At 47.5% G+C, this 20732-nt stretch overlaps 1 protein-coding gene across 6 annotated transcripts in view; it reads right to left on the bottom strand.

The window, feature by feature from the left end:
• LOC116237424 (voltage-dependent T-type calcium channel subunit alpha-1H) overlaps nucleotides 1–20732 on the bottom strand; it is a 167647-nt gene that overhangs the window by 99533 nt on the left and 47382 nt on the right. For 5 of the 6 annotated variants that reach the window (XM_090151886.1, XM_090151890.1, XM_090151885.1 and 2 more), the window contains exons 2-5: nucleotides 10242–10396; nucleotides 9267–9400; nucleotides 5360–5457; nucleotides 2195–2354 (exon numbers count right to left, since the gene is read on the bottom strand). In XM_090151886.1, the coding sequence (XP_090008012.1) occupies nucleotides 2195–2354; nucleotides 5360–5457; nucleotides 9267–9400; nucleotides 10242–10334 (485 nt within the window). In that variant the 5' untranslated portion in view covers nucleotides 10335–10396. Of the gene's footprint in view, nucleotides 1–2194; nucleotides 2355–5359; nucleotides 5458–9266; nucleotides 9401–10241; nucleotides 10397–14756; nucleotides 14914–20732 lie in introns of those variants that run through there. The other variant, XM_090151887.1, reaches the window with a different exon arrangement.

Genomic DNA, 20732 nt, shown 5'->3' with positions numbered 1-20732 from the left:
GTGAACATTATTTCAGGCTGAGAACAACAACACTGGGATTTAGTAGGACTTGGCAGATGAGAGTAGATGACCAGCATCTCATTCCTACTTCCCTGCAGAGCTCCACTCTGTTTACTTCTATCCAAAACCAGAGCTTAACTTTAATCCTACAGCCCCTGCCTAAAGGTTTGGATGTTGTTTTGTTCTCATTGGCAGCTTTCCCTGGGAGGGAATGGATGGTCGAGGCTCTCAACAGTGATGCCAAGCACAGCAGCTCAGCACAGGGATGGAGCAAGTGACAGATCCTCTCCAGCCCAACCCTGGGCTTGCATCTCCATGCTGCTTTGCAGGCAATCAGCATATTACTGCTGGTCAGTGGGAATTGCTTGTTTGAGGCCAGAGCTGTGAGTTTTGGGCCATGTGCACATCTTTCCTTGTTACACTACTCCTGATTCATTCCATGCCTTTGCACCTACACAACTTACTGCTGAGGTGATGAAGGCCACTGTAAGGCTGGATCAGCGCACACTATCTCTATGCCTGGAACTGTGGATTTCCTGCCAGTTTCCTATGGTCTTAAGTTCCCCCAGCAAAACAGACTCAGATGGCAGCTTTAGGCTAAGTGAGAGCATCAGAGCAAATTTGGGGTTTCTCTGAAGCTCCTGATGGGCTGTGAAGGAGGAAAGAGAACATCTCACAGCACACCTGCCTCATCAAACAGCTCCCAGGGCTGATCACAAGGAACCTGACTGCTGCAGAGTGGTCAAGACCCTGATAAACAGACCCTGTGATGCCTTTGATGCTGCTAATAGCCTTTACATAACAGCCTGTTTCTTGGCTGCTTAATATCTCTATTTAGCAAACAATCATCTTGTGATTAATTTTAAAAGCTCCACTTTGCAGAAAATCACACAGTATTTTAGACACCTGGTGCAGGGTCTTTGGTGGTCCCTCCCCATCCAGCTACAGCTCTGTGCCACCACGCTGCTCAGTGTGAGGCAGGAACAGGACCCAGGGTAAATCCAAGGGATGATACCTGCTCATTTCCAGGACAATACAATTGCAAGCAGGTGATGGCAGACATAATTAGAGGCAGAATCTCCTCTTGAAGAGCTGGAGCTGCCCCATTTAATTGCCTTCAGGCATTTCTTCACCTCTGAGCCACTGGTGACTTCAGCAGCCTCTAAGAGGAGACTTTCTGCAAGGATTTGTTTTGCATGCCTCCTTTTCTGCAGGAGCTCACAGGAACACTATTAACTCCCATGCAGTCCTGCTTTTGCTGGTGATGATAAGGCAAGCAAGGGCACAGCTGCCCTATGACAGGGGACAAGCCAGCAGCCATGGGTCACGCAATGCCAGCTCCAAGTGTAACAAGTGATGGACCAGGGCCAGACCCATCCAGGCAGCCCAGACAGAGGGACTGGGAGGGAGCTGGAGGCAGATGCACCTATAGCCCTGCTGGGAGCAGGGCCAAAAGCCCAACGCTGAGCTTAAATGAAGGGCCACAGGCAGGGTGGGAGACCCAGGTAAAGGTCATCTGGGCAACTGAGGTCTATTAGCACCTGCAACACCTGGCAGGGATGCTGCTCCATGCAACTGCTGAGCTTGGAAGAACCTAAACTAAAGTTTGCATCAGCAGGTGATTGGATGTGCTGCACGTTCCTTATCCCTTTTTCAGGCTGAGAGTGCTACAAATGTCTTTAATGCCTTCAGCATCATGGTACTTATCTTACTGGTCCTACAGAGACATACAGGGTGTTTCAGCAGCATCTCTATGCCACTCCATGTTCTAGCATGAAAACTCCTAATAAACCTCGTGCTAGAGGCTGTGCTGTGTTGGGAGACATTCCAGACCCACACAGCAGCTTTTACAGTGCTTTCATGCTTTTGTTTGGTCTAAATCCTCAAATTCCCACTGTCAGGGTTCTCAGCTTCCTTGGACACAAAGGTGCTAACACCTTTGTCCTCCAGGAAAAAAAACGAGAAAGCCACTGCAAACCCTCAGAAAGCTGCCAACAAGAAGCAGCTAGCTGGACTTGGAGTCCTGCAGCCAGCAACCCACAGTATCCAAGTGCCAGGAGGGAAATGGGACTCAGAGGGTGTGCTGGGGGGACCACTTCTGAGCACCCTCTGAGTGTCACCATCAGCACTATGGGTTCCTCCATTAGGGGAAAGGGAGAAAGGAAGAACAGGAGGAGATTTCAGCTATACTTACGTTGCCAAATTCCTGTCCAGGAAACATCTGTTTCTTAGCAGCCCTGCCCAGAGCTGCACACCCACGATCCCAAAGATGAAGAAGACAAAGAAGCACAAGAGGAGGACATTGCCTAACATAGGCAGAGTATCTAACAGCAGGGTGACGAGTATTCGCATACCTGGGGGGAGAAGGAGAAAACAGGTTAGAAGAACTGGGTGATGGGGCAAGCAGGATGCTCCATGCCTTGCAGCCAGGGCAGAGGAACTGGGAGGTGCCCATCAGATTTTCCATTCAGTTGTGCAAATCCCTGCAAGGCTTGCTGCGAACGTGCATGCACATTAGGGGCTCCCCAGCACCTGTGCCACAGGGACAAGTTGATTTCTGTGCAAGAACTCTCAGCTTAAATAAAATGATGGAGCAATGAGTGAAGCTCGCAGGACTGCAGCAAACCTTTGTGTCCCCATCAGCTCCCAGCATCGCTCTCTGAATGGACTGAGCAGGGATTGGGTGCTGCCCCAGGGCACCTTCAAACCCAAGAGAATGCCAGAATAAAAAGAGAATGAGGACTTGCTGCTCGGCAGAGGTTAAATGAGCCTCGGAGACAGCGACCGGCTCTCGTTTCAACAGCGGATAATTGATGAGAGGAGGAATAATGAAAAGAGCAACAGACAAAAGCAAGTGCTAAGTCATAGGAAGGAATAAAAGAAGAAGCCGAACATCAGGAGCCCAGCACTCGACAGAGAGAAGGGCTCAGGTTTACAGCACGATGACAAACCTTGCATCTACATGGTCAGGTAGTGACACTGCCACCTTTGGAAGCATTTTATCCCACTAAAAAGTGTTCAGCAAACTCCTTTCACCACCTGTGTGGGGTCTGCTCCTCAGCCATCAGCCACCCCATGAGGGGATGGGACTTGGAGCAATCTGGTCTAGAGGGAGGTTTTCCTGCCTATAGCACAGGTTGGAACTAGATGATCTTAAGGGTCCCTCCCAACCCAAACCATTCTATGAGCTGCATTCACACCAATATGAGCTGTTTTTCCCCCATTGATTTCCAGCTCACCACCAGTTTCCAATGCTCCTGCTGAGCCTGGTGGAAGGAGGAGCGATGTACCACGATGCCTCCAGCTCTGCACCTATCTATCTTACAAAAAAATGGTTAAAATTCCTCTCTGTGTGCCAGACAACGTTTTTCCGCTCAGCTACTTCTGGTATTTTGGGTTGCTTGGTGGCACCGTTCTGGAGATGGAAGCCATCTGCTCTTTATCCGGGTGCTTGGGGCTCTCAGCACAGTGCAGCTCAGCCATGGGAAAAGTCCACGAGCACCGCCTGGGCTGAAACGAGGATTTCTTTTTGTTCCCATTCCACGTGAAACGGGCTTGGAACCACACAGCAGAAAAATAAAAATAAAGCAGCAAAACGGGCTTGAAGAAACAGCGGCCGCTACTAAAAAAAAAAACAAAAAACAACCACCCAAACTATAGCCCCTGCCAAACGTATAAATTGCAGAAATTGTATTTTTCCAGTCGTTTCCAAGGAATAATTTCTAATAGAGATGATGTTTTTATTGGCTGGGGTTCTCCTTTCTTTTCTTAACAAATAAAAATAAAATAATCTCATGGGTGAATTTATTGTGCCTGGAAGCACAGCACTAGCAGCACTGGCTGGAGCCCAGGAAAGCGCCCAGGCACCACAGGGATACATTGCTGGGCAATTTCTCATGGGTCCCTGCAACTACATCCCAGCTTCAGCCATAATTCATATTTGCTCAGTGTTGTTCTGTGGCTGAAAACACTGCTCTGGATGATGGCATCCCACTGAGGACATGGGCACGGACTGAGAAGTGGGGGTGTCCCAGGTGATCGCCTGTTGGAGATGGAGCATCCCTATGGATGAAAGAAGAGCAATAGAACATCGCTGGAAACCACAAAATCCAAGAGGGTTTTTAATATCCTTTCTCTGCAGGCCCTGGGTTACAGCATAGGTCTGAAACATGGACAGCAGTAAAGTGCAAAGCGGAGGGAGCTGGTGTCTCATAGACAGGTAAATCTGCGATCATCTGTCCTCCAGGCCTGGCATGCTGGACAACACCAAAAATGGGCTTAAATCTTTGGGTTTGATCTCATATGCTATTAACAAAACTTGATGGTTTCCTGTTGCTGGTCTTCTGACCAAAAGAAAACAACCTCACTATCAAGGGTAGCAGACAGCCTGAAAGCCACACTTCAAAGCTCCAACATCAGACTGACAAAGAGAACTGCATCTTTGTCTGAAGCACTGGAACTGAAACTGACCCGGGGGACTTGGCTGTCTGTGGATGTGCCGACGTGACGGGCAATTAATCCCAGCAGGATGCTCAGGGTGGTTGGACTTGATGATCCTAGTGGTCTTTTCCAACTTTCACGATTCTATGATTAATTCTATGGTTCTATGACTGGTGGTGCGTGTTATTTGAACGTGCTCTTAAAAAGACCCCAAAATGTACATTTTTGTGGTGAGAAGCACGCATGATTTCCATGCAATGCTGCTGCATTTTGTGTTGAGCAGAGCATAGTTAGAAAGTGAATAGAGAGCAATGAAATTAGTGCCTTGCAAGGGTCGCTCAGCAGACAGCTGTATGGCAGGAAATTATTTCATCTTGTTGGTTCATCTTTCAAATTGGATTTAGGAGACAAGCAGCTGAAGCCACTTGAAAATGGATTTAGGGACCACTTGAACTTCCTATTGTGGATGAACCCAATTTTGTACTACATGACAGCAAACCCTCCTTCATGGTGTTTTACCAACGATGGAGAATACAGCATTTCAAATCCTGAACTCAAAGAGACCGAGAGACCTTAAATAACCTAGAGCAAAAAAGTGAGTCTATCCCAAGCAAGAAGATCTCTTCTAGAATAGATCTCTCCCCTTTCTTTATGGGAACTTTGCTATTTAGTGGGAGATGGGAGTTACTTGCTTCAGAGAGTTCACAAAAATGCTGGAAATCAGCCACAAAAATTCAGCATCCCAGGTATAAAATCTCCCTTGTCCTTTGCTAACACCGCTAATAATAATAAATGATATCTAACTTCGCATTAAAAAAAAAAAAAACAAAATCAATGAACTTGCCCTCAGCAGCAAGAGAAGAGGATATCACGAGGCTTAAAGCTGAGCCCTCCAAAGCCATGCTGATGGTTTACTTACTTGGGACCCTGTTAATGGCTCGCAGCGGCCGCAGCACGCGCACGGTGCGGATTGCAGACAGGCTGACGTTGTGTCCGTCCAGAGAGTACTCCATCATGCTGACAGGGAAAGAGAGAAGAGGTGTCAGGGCATAGGATACACCATGGACATGAAGCTGTGGGATGGGGGAGCAGCTCCCGATGTGCTGTTGATATGGGATATAATGGATATTTCCACCTTTGAAGGGCTGCAGACACTCACGCAAGCAGCACGGTGCATGGATATCTGGTGGGAACGCACCTGGGGAGCATCTGTTCAAGCAGGACTTGGCACAACAGGGAGCTGCAAATAAGGGACACAGAGCTGGGGCTGCCCATGGCTCACCCTTGCTGTTATTTCATTGTGCACAGCTCGACATCAATGAGATGTTCTGATGGTACACCTCCTGCCCTCATCCCGGTGCGTTTTCACACCAGCTTATCCATCCTCCTATGGCCAAAGTGTGAATAATGAAGCCAAAAAAACAGCTATGAAGTAGTTTGGTTCTCATTTTATTATTAAGAATAAGGAACATTTTATTTTTCATGCTCAGTCTCCATTTCACATAAATATTTCTCTCCCAGGCTGGGAAGGACATTAAGTTTAGTCAGTTTTCTTCTTTTATAGCAGTGAGTGGCAAATGTGGGTAGTGTTGTTTTTTAATGGGGTTATGGCTAGTTAGCATGGCTGTAATTACAATTTATGAGTTTGACTACAGGGAAGCACTTGTAAATATATCACAAATCTCTCACCATGTCTGTTCAAACAACATAACAGCATCAGAAGAACCCTGCAAGTAAGCTGCTGGATACCATAAAGAATGAGCATTTAAAAAAATAACAAAATCAACGGATACAGGAGAAAGGCAGAACTGCTGTCAGAAGAAGCTTCAGTGAAGAGATTTTCAGGTTAAGCATTCTCCAGCCTGGATGGACCAAAAATGGTTCCGTACCATCAAGAAAAAGTTGCCGTACTTTCTGGATTTCAGGCAACAGAGAAGTAGGGTTTGATTTAGGGCCAGCCTACGTTGGGAGTATCACTACCTGGGTACTCCTGCACTTCTTATTTGGTGCCTTGCTCTGCTGAGTTTGCCTGGGAACATCCAGATGTTTGCTTCTCTATTGCCTTAGACTGCAGCTTCTTGGTGTCAGCTCGCAAAATCCCTGCTATGACACAGACATGACTTTGCTCCTTGAACTCTGTGCCCAGCAGTGACTTGTGGCTAGCTATTTGATAACCTCCCAGGGTTTTTTTTTTTTTCCTGGAGCAGTTAACATTTCTCTATAAGCCAAAACCACCTTAAACCTTGTATGTAGGAACTGAGCCCAGCGTGACGAACAGCTTGAAAACTCAGCACAGCACAACACCAGACCTTACACCCAAAATGTGCTCACTGAGCAGCCAGAGTGGGGCTGCAGGGACCACCCAGTGGAGATCCCACTCCCACCTGCACCGAGGGGCCCAGAGCCAGCACTGGGGGCCTCCTGAAAGCAGCCCTTGCAGGAATAGGGACAGCACTGTTTCAATGTATAGAGCTGAAGCCTGAGCCTGCTGGCTGGCTTGGTCCCAACACAGCACATACACAATTTATCAGGTGACTGAACGTGTGGGTTTTGCTGTAACTGAGACAGTTTTTGAACTCCTAATAGCATGTGAAAGGAATACGGTCTGTTCCATGCACCCACGTGCTTGTTTAAGGGCCAGCTCCTGGGGCTTCACTTGGAGTTTCAATAGTGCTGATGAAAGATGAATAATCCAGGTATGGCCTAGGAAACAGCCTTTCTGATTCCACCATTCTGGATTTCCATGGCACTCCACTTAGGATTTCAAAGCAAGTTGCCCACTGTAGCCATCTTGATCCACCTGATTGATGGTGATGGGTTCAAGGTTGGAGCTGTTGCAGTGAAATCAACTCAAGCCTTCATGGAAAAGTCCAAGGATTCTTCGCCAAGGAGAAACTTGGGGTCCTGTTTGCACATTGCACTTTTTATCCAAAGATATCTTGGAAAACTCTAATGGAAACTTGCTGGAGTTGGACGTTGGGGATACGCATAGACTAGAGGTGATTCCCCACAGCCTCTGGGTACTGGGAAAGAAGAGGCACAGCCTTTGTCTGCTGCCGTGAGCAGCTCCCACTCCTCCAGCTGTCAAGATAAAAACGTCCAAAGCATACCACATGAGCCTGCAGCACCTCCAGGGAAGGATGCACAAGAAACATCTCTGCTTTCAGCCTTTGTAGACAACATTTTTGATGCTTGGGAAATGCTTTCAACTTGGCTGCTGGACAGACACAGAGGTTGTGAGCTCCATTTGCTCTGAAATTTTCCAGGGTACATTTCTCAGGCGAGCAGAACATGAAAGGGCTTTCAGTGCTGGAACAAACTTCAGACACAATCTGTTGCTAGAGGCAGAAGATATGTTTATTTTGTAGTTTCCCTGCTCACCCTCCTTTCTCTTTGGTACACACGCTTGTCAGCCAAATCAGCTTATTTAAGGACAGTGAATAGGACAAACAATGCAGGCAGCTCTGTGCAGCACTTCTTATCAGAACTGCAATACAGCCATCCACCCATTGGAAAAAGCACCTGTTATTCCAGCTATGTGCTCCTTGCTGGATGGCCCAAATATACTCAAATACATTGCCATGATCTGTTTGATGGCTCTGCCTGCCCACCAGGAGAGCTCAGCATAGGGCCCTGTTGGAGCACTGGTTATGAACATTACGTTTCTGACCCCACGTTTTCCCCACAGTCACAGCCCCACACTTCTGCTAAATGTTTAAATGCTGCTGCAGCCGCTTGGGAAAGAAAAAAATAATAATAATTATCAATGACTGCTGTTGTTCTTGCAGTTCTTCCCTAGGCTGAAACCTCACACTGGTTCAAAGCAGCTCTGCTCAGGAGGGCTCCTGTTTGATTCAAGCCTGTAGGGCCATTCCAAGCTGTACACCAGACAAATAATGTGGATGAAAATGCAACTCTCTAAGTGCAGTTAGGATTGTACATTGCTAATGTAAGGGTAAAAATGGCTCAACATATTACAGGAATGCTCTAATTAACCCCAGGCTAGTCATTATAAAACCAGGAATTCAGAAATAAGGCAGAGCTCTGTCATTAAAGCAGTCTATCCATTCGTAGGGTACACTGAGCAGGTAAGAGAGCCTGGAGTTTCTAAAATCCATCTATTTATAGAATAAAGTTTTAGACTTGCCAAGTTTTCAGTTCACACAGTTACAGTTTTGCAGGAGCTGATGTCAAAAGCAGACAGATCTTCCTTGGGTGATTCCGCAAATAAATTGTATCTATTTATTAACACATCCTACACAAATAAGCAGCTGTGAGAGACGGTACATAAACATAAACCAACAGAAGTTTAGTGGAGACATGTGCACGCACTCGTAATTTGGGAGGATCAGCAACAGCAGCTGCTAGTCAACTTCTGGAGAGCCTCTTGCACTGGGATTTCAACCTTCTGAAACAGATCTCAGGCTGGATTCCCCTTGTTTGGCTAATTTCTGCCTTTGTCTCACTCTAATGGTACCACATGGCAGGAGTAGGACTGAGCTGCCGTGTGCTTTCTCCATCCCTTCTCAAGATGGAAACCTTACCGCGAGCACCAGGTTAGATCAGCACATGCCTGGTTTGACATTGGCCAAAGGATCCCTACTGGCAACCCAAAGGCTTTTGCCCTGACAGCCACACTGCACTCCATAACCTGGTGTGGTTGCCAGAGGTTAAACCAAATGAGACTGATGGGACTTGGTTTTGGCTGGAGCTGGGAATCATACAGAAGATGTTATGAAAACCAGCCAGGACAACCTACAGATTGGGTTCCCTGGGGTTTTCTGGCTTTCACGTCAAAGGTAATTTTATGAGGTTTTGTTACTGACCCTGCCATCACAATGAAGAAGTCCAGGCGATTCCACGTGTCTCCAAGGTAACACTTCTGCCCGAAGATCCCCAGAGCCACCATCTTGATGACCATCTCCACCGCAAAGAAAGCGAAAATGAAGTCGTCAAATGCCTGGAGACCAGTAAAAGATTATTACAGTCAGTTCTACTGTGCTCTCTTACCACGGAAAGGGAAAGCAGAGGCACTCTGTTTATCCTGGCAGAGGCTGCAGGGCTGGGCAGTGGTACCAAAGTGCCACCTACTGAGCTCAAAAATGTGACCTACAGCCCTTGGTGGGTAATGGCAACCCTTGGTTGGCCTGTTGCCCATAAAGTGTGAGCATTAGTCTGTGGCATTTCCACTTGAAGGCCTAGGTGGATTATTGGTAAACATGACAGTGTCCACGTGGAAACCAAGTTCCCATTGTACACCAATGTCCATTCACATGGCTGTGTGAGCTTCACCTTCTCTGGATATTACCTCATCCCTTAGATAAACTACAGTTTTGCTTCATTATTTCACTTCATTTAATAATTAGCATCCAAACGCCTCTACAAAGGAGTTAAGATTTTTCTACCTCATGTTTTGGTTTCTGTTCACTCCTGCAAGCTGTGACAGCACGGGATAGCAATGGCTTTAGTCGCAGCCCTTTTCTGCCTGCAAACCCTCTGGGATAACACTTTGTTTTTCACAAATACACTCAATACGTTGTAATCATTCAGCCAGTACCAGGCTTTGAAAGGGGAAGGAGCTGCTGGGAAGGATCCCATTTGCCTCCTCATAATGCTGGAACACTCAGAAGGAACTGAAGCAGCAGATACACGAAGGATTCAAATGCATTGAGTGTGTTGCACTACCATGTGTCAGGGTGACAGTGAATGCCCAAGTGTGTCTGATTGCAGAAACCACCTCTGTGTTGGGCTTCCTGGGTATCCTGGGGACATGATGGGTCCCAGCTCAGGGCCAGCCTTACCTCCAGGATGGTGCAGCGCTCCGACTGGCACTCCACGTCCTCGCAGGGCTGGAACATGCCCAGGGTGACACAGTTCAGAAGGATGACCAGCATGCTGATGTGCTCGAACCAGGTGAGAGGAGGCGTTAAGGAGAGCACACATTGCCAGTAGGAAGCTGGGGAACCGCACAACTTACATGTTACAAACCCTACACTCATCACACAAACTGAAAACACCCATCAGCATCCCAGATTTGGTGAAGTTTGAAGTCCACCCCAAATCCTCCACACCACCATCCTGCTGTATTTTGTGCATGCCAAGGGCAGCCCTCTGTCCTCCTTCCATAGCAGCACTCATCTCCAGAACTCAAGGGGTTTTACCACTGAACCACCCCAAATGTTTGATAGCATTAACTCTGTCATTGCCAGATGAAGAAAGACCAAACAAGATGAGTGAATTCAGGCATCATCACCACCAGAAAACAGCTTACAACCCATTCCTTGCTCCAATCTTTGGAGTTGCTTCCCTTGTTTCTATCTCAAGCCAAAGAAATGGGTTCATTACACAGTTATCCCTCCCCTGCATGGTTTCTAAGCTTCATGGAGTCCAAATTAAGCTCTGCACCATGACAGATGAAAACAAAGCAAAGCCATCATGACTAGCACACATTTTGGCAGGGCCAGCCATGCTGGCATGCTGCAACGTGGGACGTAGGGCACAGGGTGCTCAGCACAGCTTTAGGGAAGGAAAGGGTTCAAGGCTGGATACCTCCACAGCCACCAAGAAAGACTGCATTGTCTTGCAGGATCCACCAGTGTTCAACATTAACAGTTACAGCGCAGTAAGTGGTGATTTGCATCACTGCAAAACAGGCCCAGAGCTTATGGTTACTGCTGTTGGTATAACTATTAAAAATAATAATAAAAAAAAAAAGGTTCTGGGGAACTAAACAGGAGTTACACAAATTAAAGATGAATGAGAGAACTGTTCTTAGGAAAATAATTGGAAACACCTGTGTATGAATAAACCTTTATGCTTTCAAACACACCAGTGAGGGATCATGGAGAGCGAAGAACATTGGCATTGTCTTATTTCTGATAACGAAAAACTGCCTTCTTTGAACTTGTCTAAAATGGACATACGTGGAATAAATCAAACAACTGAAACAAATAAAACGGGGCTCCCTTGATGGGAGTTGGAGCAGGTGAGCTTCTGGCCACAGCCCCAGAGCACTCGTGTGCTGCAGCAGCGCCAGCATTGGTCTGTTTTAATTCCCCTCTCCCTTTGACTTTGTTCTGATTTCTGACATTTTTAGGGGCTGTCTGGCTCCCCTTTCCTCTCAGCTAATTAGGAGCAGAGCAGTAATCCTGCTCCACAGAGAGAACAGCTCATGTCAGACCCAAACAAATCCTCACCCATGGCCACGTCCTACTTACAATATTTGCATTGCTTGATGGGATTCGTGTGGATCTCCCTGTAAACACGGCTCCTGGACTGTTCCCAGGGTGCCTGCAGCCGCATTCATTCCACTTACACATGTGGATTATTTTTTTCTTTAAAGAAAGAAATAAAAGCATGTGGATTTTGAACCATAAACGAGTAAAACCTGTGTAGCATGCTGATGAATGAGGTCTGCTTCCCCTGAAGGAGGAGAACATAAGGATCTGTTTACTCCAGCCTTGCTCCTTCACTGCAGCAGCCACGGGAAAGCACTGAGCTCACATCACCTGCACTTTTCCCCACAGCAAGAATGAATGAGGCTTTAGGATCACTGTCCAACATGGGCTGCTTGCTCTGTTGCTGCTCTCTGCCATCCCAACCTCTGTTTTCAGTAAAGCCAAACAAGAATTAGGTTTTGTTTTCCATTAGAAAACACTGATTTGTCAAAAGTGAATCAACAGCACGGACCAGTTTTGACAGCCACACTCCATCAGAATGGAGTTTTTCAGATAAAACAAAGAAAAGCCTGTCCCCAGGAAGGCTTAATTACTGCTGAATGGAAACTTCAGGAGTGCAGGAAGTCTGTTTGCTGCTCAGATCTTTCTCACCCTGGTGTCAAATCACTTTGTGAGCCAGGGTCAGGCTCCACCAAATGGCAAAGCTGCAGCAAGAAAGAAGACAGAAGAACTTTGGCTACTTTGGAAGAAAAGGCTGAGGAGGAGCTGTGGGGAGTAGCTCTGCTTTGGTGGGAGAATGGAGCAGAGGAGGAAGCATTAAGTCCCTGCCCTATTTATTTTTGAATCAGATTAATGATGGCGATTTGCTCCCTAATTTGAAAGCAGGATTACCCCAGAGCTCTGCCCTAATGGGACTAATCCTCCCTCCCTCCAGTGTGCAGATATTCAAGGCTCAGCTCACTCCCTGCTTCATTGCTGCTAACACCAGCGGAGCCCCCAGCGCTGGGACTCAGCCCTTGGCCAGCCAGAGCCCCCTGGAGCCCCCCCAGCCAGTTTTCTGACTGCAGAACTGGTACCCCCAGGCTACCATGGATATCACTGCTCCAGCATCATTCCCTTCAGAAGCAACCAACTTCATGACTCTCAGACTTGAAAAGATGCAAAGGGGAGATCCAAATGAACCGCTGGAGGCGATCATAGCAAAAGTGTTTCATCCTTTGCTGCACATTCCAGGAGAACAGCATCCAAAGCAAATCTGGGCCAAGCTCACATAGTTGCACATGCTCTTTTGCTAAAAATCTAACTCTGTGTTTAGAAGAGGCAGCACAGAATTTAGGCCCTGCCCCACCGTCCTGTTGGTACCATCTGCTGCTAGTTCAAGGGCTGGGGCTGATGCTCTCCAGCAGCTTTCATGGGATTTTACCAAAATCACCACCAGCAGTGGCCTGAGGTTGGAGAATGCTGGTTGCCCAGAGATGCCCCAGCACGGCCACATCTTAACACACGGCTGACCTCAGCCCCATAGCAAAGAAATAGAAATGAATGACTCCGCTTCACTGAAAAACCCAAACACAAACCCAGCCTCTCCCAGCTCCTTCCCCCATAAACTTCTGATTCTTGGCACAAAGAGAGGTGCAGTGCAGAATGAGCGGCAGTGATGCAACCTGGATCTCTGCTGTATGCATTTCATCCAGCAAAATGATGTGGAGAGTTCCTGTTTCTGGAAGACTTCACTGTACTTACACATTTGCACAGTGTTATAAGGGGATTTCTTGGCCTGCAGGCCAGAGTCTTAATATTTCCTTTAAAAATCTGGAAGCCTTCTTCAATATAAAAATGAAAGGCTTAAAAAAGAAAATGCTTGTCTAACCAGAAAGCAATGTTTTCAATACTCACATTAAAGCTGTCCAGCTTCACTGCCATGCCTGCAGCTCTGGGCTGCATTTCAGTGCCTTTCTCCTCTAAAAAAAAAAAAAAAAAAAAAAAAAAAAAAAAAAAAAAAAGCATAGAAAACTCCAGGTGTAGGCATGGGAAGGGCTCAGCATCCCCTAACACACTGCTCTTCTCCTCCCTCACCTCACCATTAAGATAATCTCTACTATCCATCCCTTGAATTCTAGCAATATTTCTGCAATAAACACAGTAAAACCACAGTGTCACAGCACAGCAGTGTCATAGAGTTCCTTGCTACATCCCAAGCCTCGTGATGAAGGACGTGCTGCTTAACCCCAGGGGCAAGGGAAGCTGCCCTGGCCCCAAACCACAATGGAGCAGTGAGATCCCAGTACCCAGCACCAGCAAAGCAGCGAGACAAGCTCATGGTTCGTAGTGTTTTCCCATAATCTTATTATTTTTAAGCCAGTCAGGGGATTTTGGAGACTTAACCCATTATTTTAAAGGCCTGGATCTGGTGGCACTGCGATTATTGCTGTTACCATATCTGCACGTACTGCACACAATGCTGAGGAATAACACACAGTAATAAAAGCCAAGTTATAGTTACAAGGAGAACATACGTTTACAGAAGCAGCAGCCAACTGAAGTTTCAGCTTTTGCAGTCTAAGACGTGACTAATGCACTAAATATACACACACATACACGTTATATATACACATACATCTGAGGGATGAGGATTTTCAGAGCAGTCTTGGAGATCTGAGCATGCAATGCACCTGGGGATGTAATTCCTGCTTTGCAGCTCCACAGTCTTATTTCCCATTCAGAAACAAGGCCTGCTGGAAACCAAAGTACTGTTCACAAATTGCCCAGCCCAGCATCCATACCCAACAAAGGACTTTGGGGAGGTTGGGATGCTCGGTTCCCATCATGTGGATGTACATTGGGATGGGCACATGCAAAGCAGCACCATAGGAGACAGCAGCTTGGCTCTGGAGCAGTGAAATGCTTACAGGAATCAAAGAACTGTAGAATGGCTGGGTTGGAAGAGACCTTAACGATTACAGAACCATAGGATGAGAGAATAAGTCGGGTTGAAGAACCATAGAATGGGTTGGAAGGGTCCTGTAATGCTATAATGGAATGATAATAGCAGGATGGCAGTCTTTAGCTACAGCAAATGAGAAAAAGCCCAAATGCAGCAGCCACAGATACAGAAATGAAGGAAAAAGAGCTGTTTACCTTTGGAGGGCCTCAGGTAGGCAGGGATCTCCAGCAAGAGATGCTCCCACCTCTACTGTCAACCCTTAAATGAGGTTTGGGACAGGTTGGATCCTGGCTGTACCCTTGCAGTCATTCAGGTGCATTGCACACACCGGAGCTCCCCTGGGTTGGCCCTGCCTTCCCACCAGGAGCTCAATCACTGCTCAATCACCCTGACTCAGCATTTCCACTACAAGTCCTTACAGCTCCCTGAGCCCCATCCCTGAAACAGGTCCCAGACCAGGCAGCCCATGGCCCCATCCAACCTGGGAAATGGCAGCAAGCTGTAGGAACAACACTTCCCATCACCTCATGCAACCAGAGACAAAAATAGCTTTAAAAGTCTGCAATATCCACCTCGTCCTTTATGCTAAGTAATGGAAAACAGTCCAAACTCAAATGGGATTCAGTAAATAGGAGCAGGAACAAAAAATGAAAGGGAAGAAGAAAGAAAGGAACTGCAAGAAAAGTGACTCAGAACAAAAATCCCAGGAGGCAGTGCTGGCTTGGGCTGGCATAATTTTTAGGAACATTCTTATTTTTAAAAAGTTGATTGATTAAAGCTACTTTTAGTGTTCATACTGCACCGGATCATTGGAGTTCATTTACTTATGACTTGTAAAACAAAATGAGGCAGCTGCACTTCAGAAATATATACCTCCCCAAAAGCACCACAAACACACAGCCCAGGAGCAATATTTCAGCCTGAAAGACACCAAGTTGGCACATGTCATCGGAGACGGGGCTGACCACAGAGAATTCTTGTTTAAGAAAACATGAGCATGAATTACTGGAGCCCCATTTGTTTGTTACAAAAGATGAAATAATCACAAGACACCAAAAGGACGCAGAGCAACATGTGCGAAAGCCAAGTGATTGCTGTAGGACATGCCTTTCTCTCTCAACGTGGGGATAATTCACAGCCAGAGACTGGGAGTACTGATGCTAGGCATAGCTCTTGGCCTCGGCATCACTGGATGCTCTGCATACAGCAATCTGAAGAGCATGGATGCTCTTCAGTGCCATCTCAACATCCCCACATTGGTTTTGGCATGGTAGACTCACTGGAAATGTGTTTGCACCGAAGGCATTTTCTCTGAAAGCACCAAGAAGCTGGCACTCGTCCCATCAGGAGGGTTGCTCACATCCACTGCTGAGAATGGGCAGCAGTCCTCAAATGACCCCCCCCCCCCCCCCGTGCTGACAAATCTTGGTAATGGCTGTAGTGCAGAGATCAAAGCTTGTTCACAGATCATTCACTGGCAGTAAAAGGAGGATAAATCCATCTCATTATGCACCTTAAATCATTCACCTTGCTCAAGCCAATCTTTTGGAGCCATAATGAATTTAAAAGCAGTTAACTCCAAGTCCTTGTCATGTGTCATTTGTCAGACAGCTCCATTTCCCTGCCTGTTGTCGCGGTGCTGGGAGGCTGTTATGAGCCGGGTGTGCAGCAGTGGGGGATTAAATTCCCAGCTGAAAGATGACATGGGCAGGAAAGCACCTTGAGGGGTGCATGATGGATGCAAAATTAATCTCCATCCTTGGGGCTTTCTGAGATCGTAACACAGCTCCTTCCTGCCTTGTGCATCCCTGCCCTGTGTCCCCTAGATCTCAAACAGGAGGGAAATCACTGAATCACCAAGGTTGGAAAAGACCTCCAAGAACATCCAGTCCAACTGTTTACCTACCACCAAAACCTGTTCCCTACTAAACCTCGTCCCTCTGTACAGAATGACAGAATCACTAAAGTAGGAAAAGCCCTCCCAGATCCCCAAACTCTACCCATCCCCACATTCTTCAGTGCCACATCTCCACAGTTCTGGAACACCTGCAGGGATGGTTACTCCACCACCTTCCTGGCTCTGTTTAAATGCATCGCTGCTCTTTCAGATAAGAATTTTTCCTAATATCCAACCTAAACCTCTCCTGATGCAACTTGAAGATATTACCTCTCCTCTTAAATCAAAAAGATGTGGTTCCAACCCCATCAGAAAACCTCCCCACCTCACTGCCACATGCATGAGGCAACATTAGTACCTGCCAGTGCCCAGGGTGATGACAGCAATGGACTGAGCATGTCACTGGGGCATCCTGAACTGCTGTGGGATGCTCTGGGAGGAAATAAGGTTGTATCGATTGAAGTGATGCTGATGGATGCACTCCATGGGCCTTGGGAGCAAAGCACAGTGCTGGCAGGAGCACAGCAGGAGGGCTCCTTCCTGCTGCTCCCACAGCTCATGGCAAAACGCCTCTGTCATTTCAGGGTGTTATTTCTGATGGAACATTTACAAAGATCCCAGGGCCAGGGATGGAGATCAAACCACACCTGCTTCACCCTAAACACACCCAAATGTTCTATGCACACATCCCAACCTGCTCACCCACCATATCCACTCAAGCTCCCAAAATGAGAGCATACCATGCTCACTTTATTCCCAGCCATCATTTCCCCAAACGAGGAGCCAAGGACTGAAACACTCCTGTGCCTGGTCCTCTCCGCCTGCGTGACTCACTTGATTAAAATACACATAAGCACCCATCTCAGCAGCAAGCAATCAGAGCAGGTAATTGCCTGAGAGTGATGGGTGTGTGGGTGAGCCACTGGGATCCTGGGGGAAGAGGGTCAGTGCAGGCAGAGAGCTGCAGCCGCATCCTTGGGGGTGGTTGAGTGTCATGGCAACGGGGGGATGCTGGGAGGATGCTGCAGGGTGAACCTGGCTGAGCACTGTGCAGAGGGGGCTGCAGACAGGGGGTGGGATGGGGCTCGACACCCACCTGCTGAATCCTACGGGGCAGCAGCGTTTTGGCTTTCTGGAGCTTGCTTTCTGGCTAAGGGTAAATGCAAAAGTGTCATTCCCACAGAGGGACACGTGGGTGGATTCAGAACGAATGCCCACAGCTCTGACAGGTCTGAGCTGTGCATTACTTCCTCTGTTCTCCCCAGGATCCCGGGGAGTTCACTGGAGGAGGAGGGAAAGCAGCCTCCTGTGCCCTCATGCCCTCAGTGCTCACAGCCAGAGCTGTTATTTCAGGGCAGTGCCAGGTGTCGCCAAGTCCTCCCAGGGAAAAAAACTCAGTGTGAAGATGAAGCAGCTCCAGGGCTGCAATTCCCATGGAAACACTTCACCTTTGTATCCCATTTGCAAAGGTCCCTATAGGGAAAGGCATTCCGCTCCCAGCCTGCGCCCAGCTGTGCTGCTCCCTGCCCTGAAAGCACTGTCCTGGGGAAGTGAACTCAGCTGCAACCTTGAACACAGAGAGAAGAGGATGACTTTGTTTTCTGTGTCATCTCTCCAGCCAGGGAAGAAATGCTTTACAAGAGAAAGCAAGCAAATAAATTAAACGTTGCAGAAGCACTGTGCGGTGGGTAAGAAAAATCTCCTTTTACAGATGGGAAATGTCAGCGCAGGAGGAGGCTGGAGGGCTGCAGAGCTCCTGCCAGCCCTGCTTGCAGCCCTGCAGTGGCACTCTGGGGACACACAACAGCCCCAGGAGATGCACATAGGTGCCAATGGGTGTCAGGTGGCTCACATACCATCCCAGCCACCCCAGCACAGAATAACTGGTGCCATCCAAATGGGGACAGCAGGACAGTGTGCATTGCTGGGCTGATAGCCAGTGCTTCCCAGCAAGACCTCCCCTGTGGGAATGTGGCTCTCAGGCCAAGATTATTGGGTGAGTTGCTCAGAGCGAGAGCATCCCAATATCACATACCCCCTGTGCCTGCTGTCCTGGGCAGGAATTCCCTCCACCAGGAATTGCAAACCTCCAAGCAGGTCATGCTGCGTGGGGCAAACGGTGTCTTGCTCTGACCAAACTCAAACCTTCCTGCAGGTTGCTAAGGGCAAACAAAAGGCTAAAAGATAAAAAAGCTGTCTTCTGTCCCTTGCTTCAGCTCAGGCACAGCTGTGTGGGATGGAAACAAGACACACTGCAGCCCAATAGTTCTGGAGATAACTGGCTGCTAAAGGCTCAGGGGTTGAGAAGAAGTTCTGGAGGTCTCCCTCTGCTCAGCATCAGCCCCACAACACAGCATGGGATCGAAACCCAAACCCTGTGACCAGGTTCTGCCAACCTGGTCTGTGGGATGGGATGAGCACAGGCCAAGCATGGTGCCTCATAGTGGGACTGAGGGCACATTCATAGAATAACAGAACCATTAGGGTTGGAAAAACACTCCCAGATCGCCAAGTCCAACCTCAACTCATCGCACCACGCCTGTTGTCCATGTCCTCAGTGCCACATCTCCATGGTTCTTAACACCTCCAGGGATGGTGACCCCACCACCTCCCTGTGCAGCAGTGCAGCACCTGAACACTCTTTTGGAGAACAGATTTTCCAATTACTCCATGTGAGCCTCCCAACGACCCTCAGCAGCAGAGCCAGATGAGCCTGGTTCTCCACTAACGCACCACACAGATCAATTTTACGCTGGGGCAGGAGAATCAAAAGGAACAGAGGAATCGAACCCACTTCTGCAGATTCCAAGTGTAGGATTGACTCCCTGCAGACCTCACAAGAGCAGCAAAACTCTGCTTGAAATTCCTTCAAGGAAGCTTTTGGAAGCGTATCAGCATTAATAACAGAAACTGCCCTTCTTGCCTCACATGGTTAATGCTACCACTTGGCTGCCACTATCAATATCAATACAATGCTGCTGTCCATGTAAATGTCACTCCATAGCAGTAATGTCAATGCCACGGTCCCCAGGGTCAATAAACAGCGATACCAAATGTCACCCTGCCAGAAAGCATTGAATAATTGGGAAATGTTAATAGAAAGGTAAAAATCAGGGAGGCACGTGGGACAGAAGGTTGTTTAGAGAAGGAAACAAATTTCACCATGGAGCAGAGCATTGACAGGTGCTGGATTCGGTCCCACTGCTGCAGCCTTTGTGTATCACCATTGCTGCAGGCAGGGGCTGCCCAGCAGCCTGTAATGATTGCAATGGGGTACAATAAGGGTAACTCCTGCAAGGAGCTGGCAGAGCAGAGAGCCTTTTCTTGTCCTTTTTCTTTCTTTTTGTTTTTTTTTTAAACTGACTGTAATACTGAAAAGAGAAAAAAAACCAGGAGAAAATAAAATGAAATCCCCAATCAAACACACTTCATGTTATACTTGGATCCATGGCACATTCTTCTGATGAATAGAGGTAATTATTTTCCAGAATAATTTAAGCAGCTTTGATTCAAGGGGCAGTTTAGATTGACATTTAAATTAGCTCAACTTTAAAACGAGCTGTATTATCAGCTGGTAAATTTCTACCTACTGCTTTAAATAACTCCATGTCCCATGGCTGCAATGTAATAAACTCCCAAATTACAAGAATCACAGGATGCAAAAGACCTTCATCATGAGGGATGGGAGGAGCTTTGCTTTGGGCAGGTGATGGCAATGCCATGAAGCAATGCAGGGTCCCTATGCAGTCAGGTATCTTATGGGGCAGACACACTGCAGCGTCTTGCAAATTTAGGATGAGCATGGAAGAAGCAAATGGGGGAAGATGACATTAATTGTGTAGAACGGTGATTTTGTAACAAACTGCAGCCCTGGATGGATGGTCCCTCTGGCCCTGCAGCACTCATTGATCACGTCAGCAGTCAGCAGAGACGTCAGCACAAAACCCATCGATTCTCCACTCCCCTGTTCCAGTGGAAATGTTTCACTAGGGGTGTTTTGGCAAGGCTTGCTGGTCCTCCGTGAGCTCAGTGGGAAAATACCCTCTCCAGCTGGCTCAGCTATCACAGCAGAGATAGAAGAAGGGGATAGGAAGAAACATAGTTATTCTGGTCTGTGGTGATGTACCTATTTGCATCATCAGTGGGCAAGCCCAACATGCAAGCATCTGATTATTACTCTTATGGTGGTGCTGAAAATGGGATTTGTGCTCAAGTGCAAAAGCAGACAAGGCAAATCCTGGGAGCTCAGGCCCCCCCCATGCACAGTCCTGCA

This window comes from Phasianus colchicus, chromosome 16, assembly GCF_987193195.1.
Source record: "Phasianus colchicus chromosome 16, bPhaCol1.hap1.1, whole genome shotgun sequence".
Taxonomy (NCBI): domain Eukaryota; kingdom Metazoa; phylum Chordata; class Aves; order Galliformes; family Phasianidae; genus Phasianus; species Phasianus colchicus.
The sequence above is the reverse complement of the archived record's forward strand: the minus strand, read 5'-3'. Positions and strand labels throughout refer to the sequence as shown.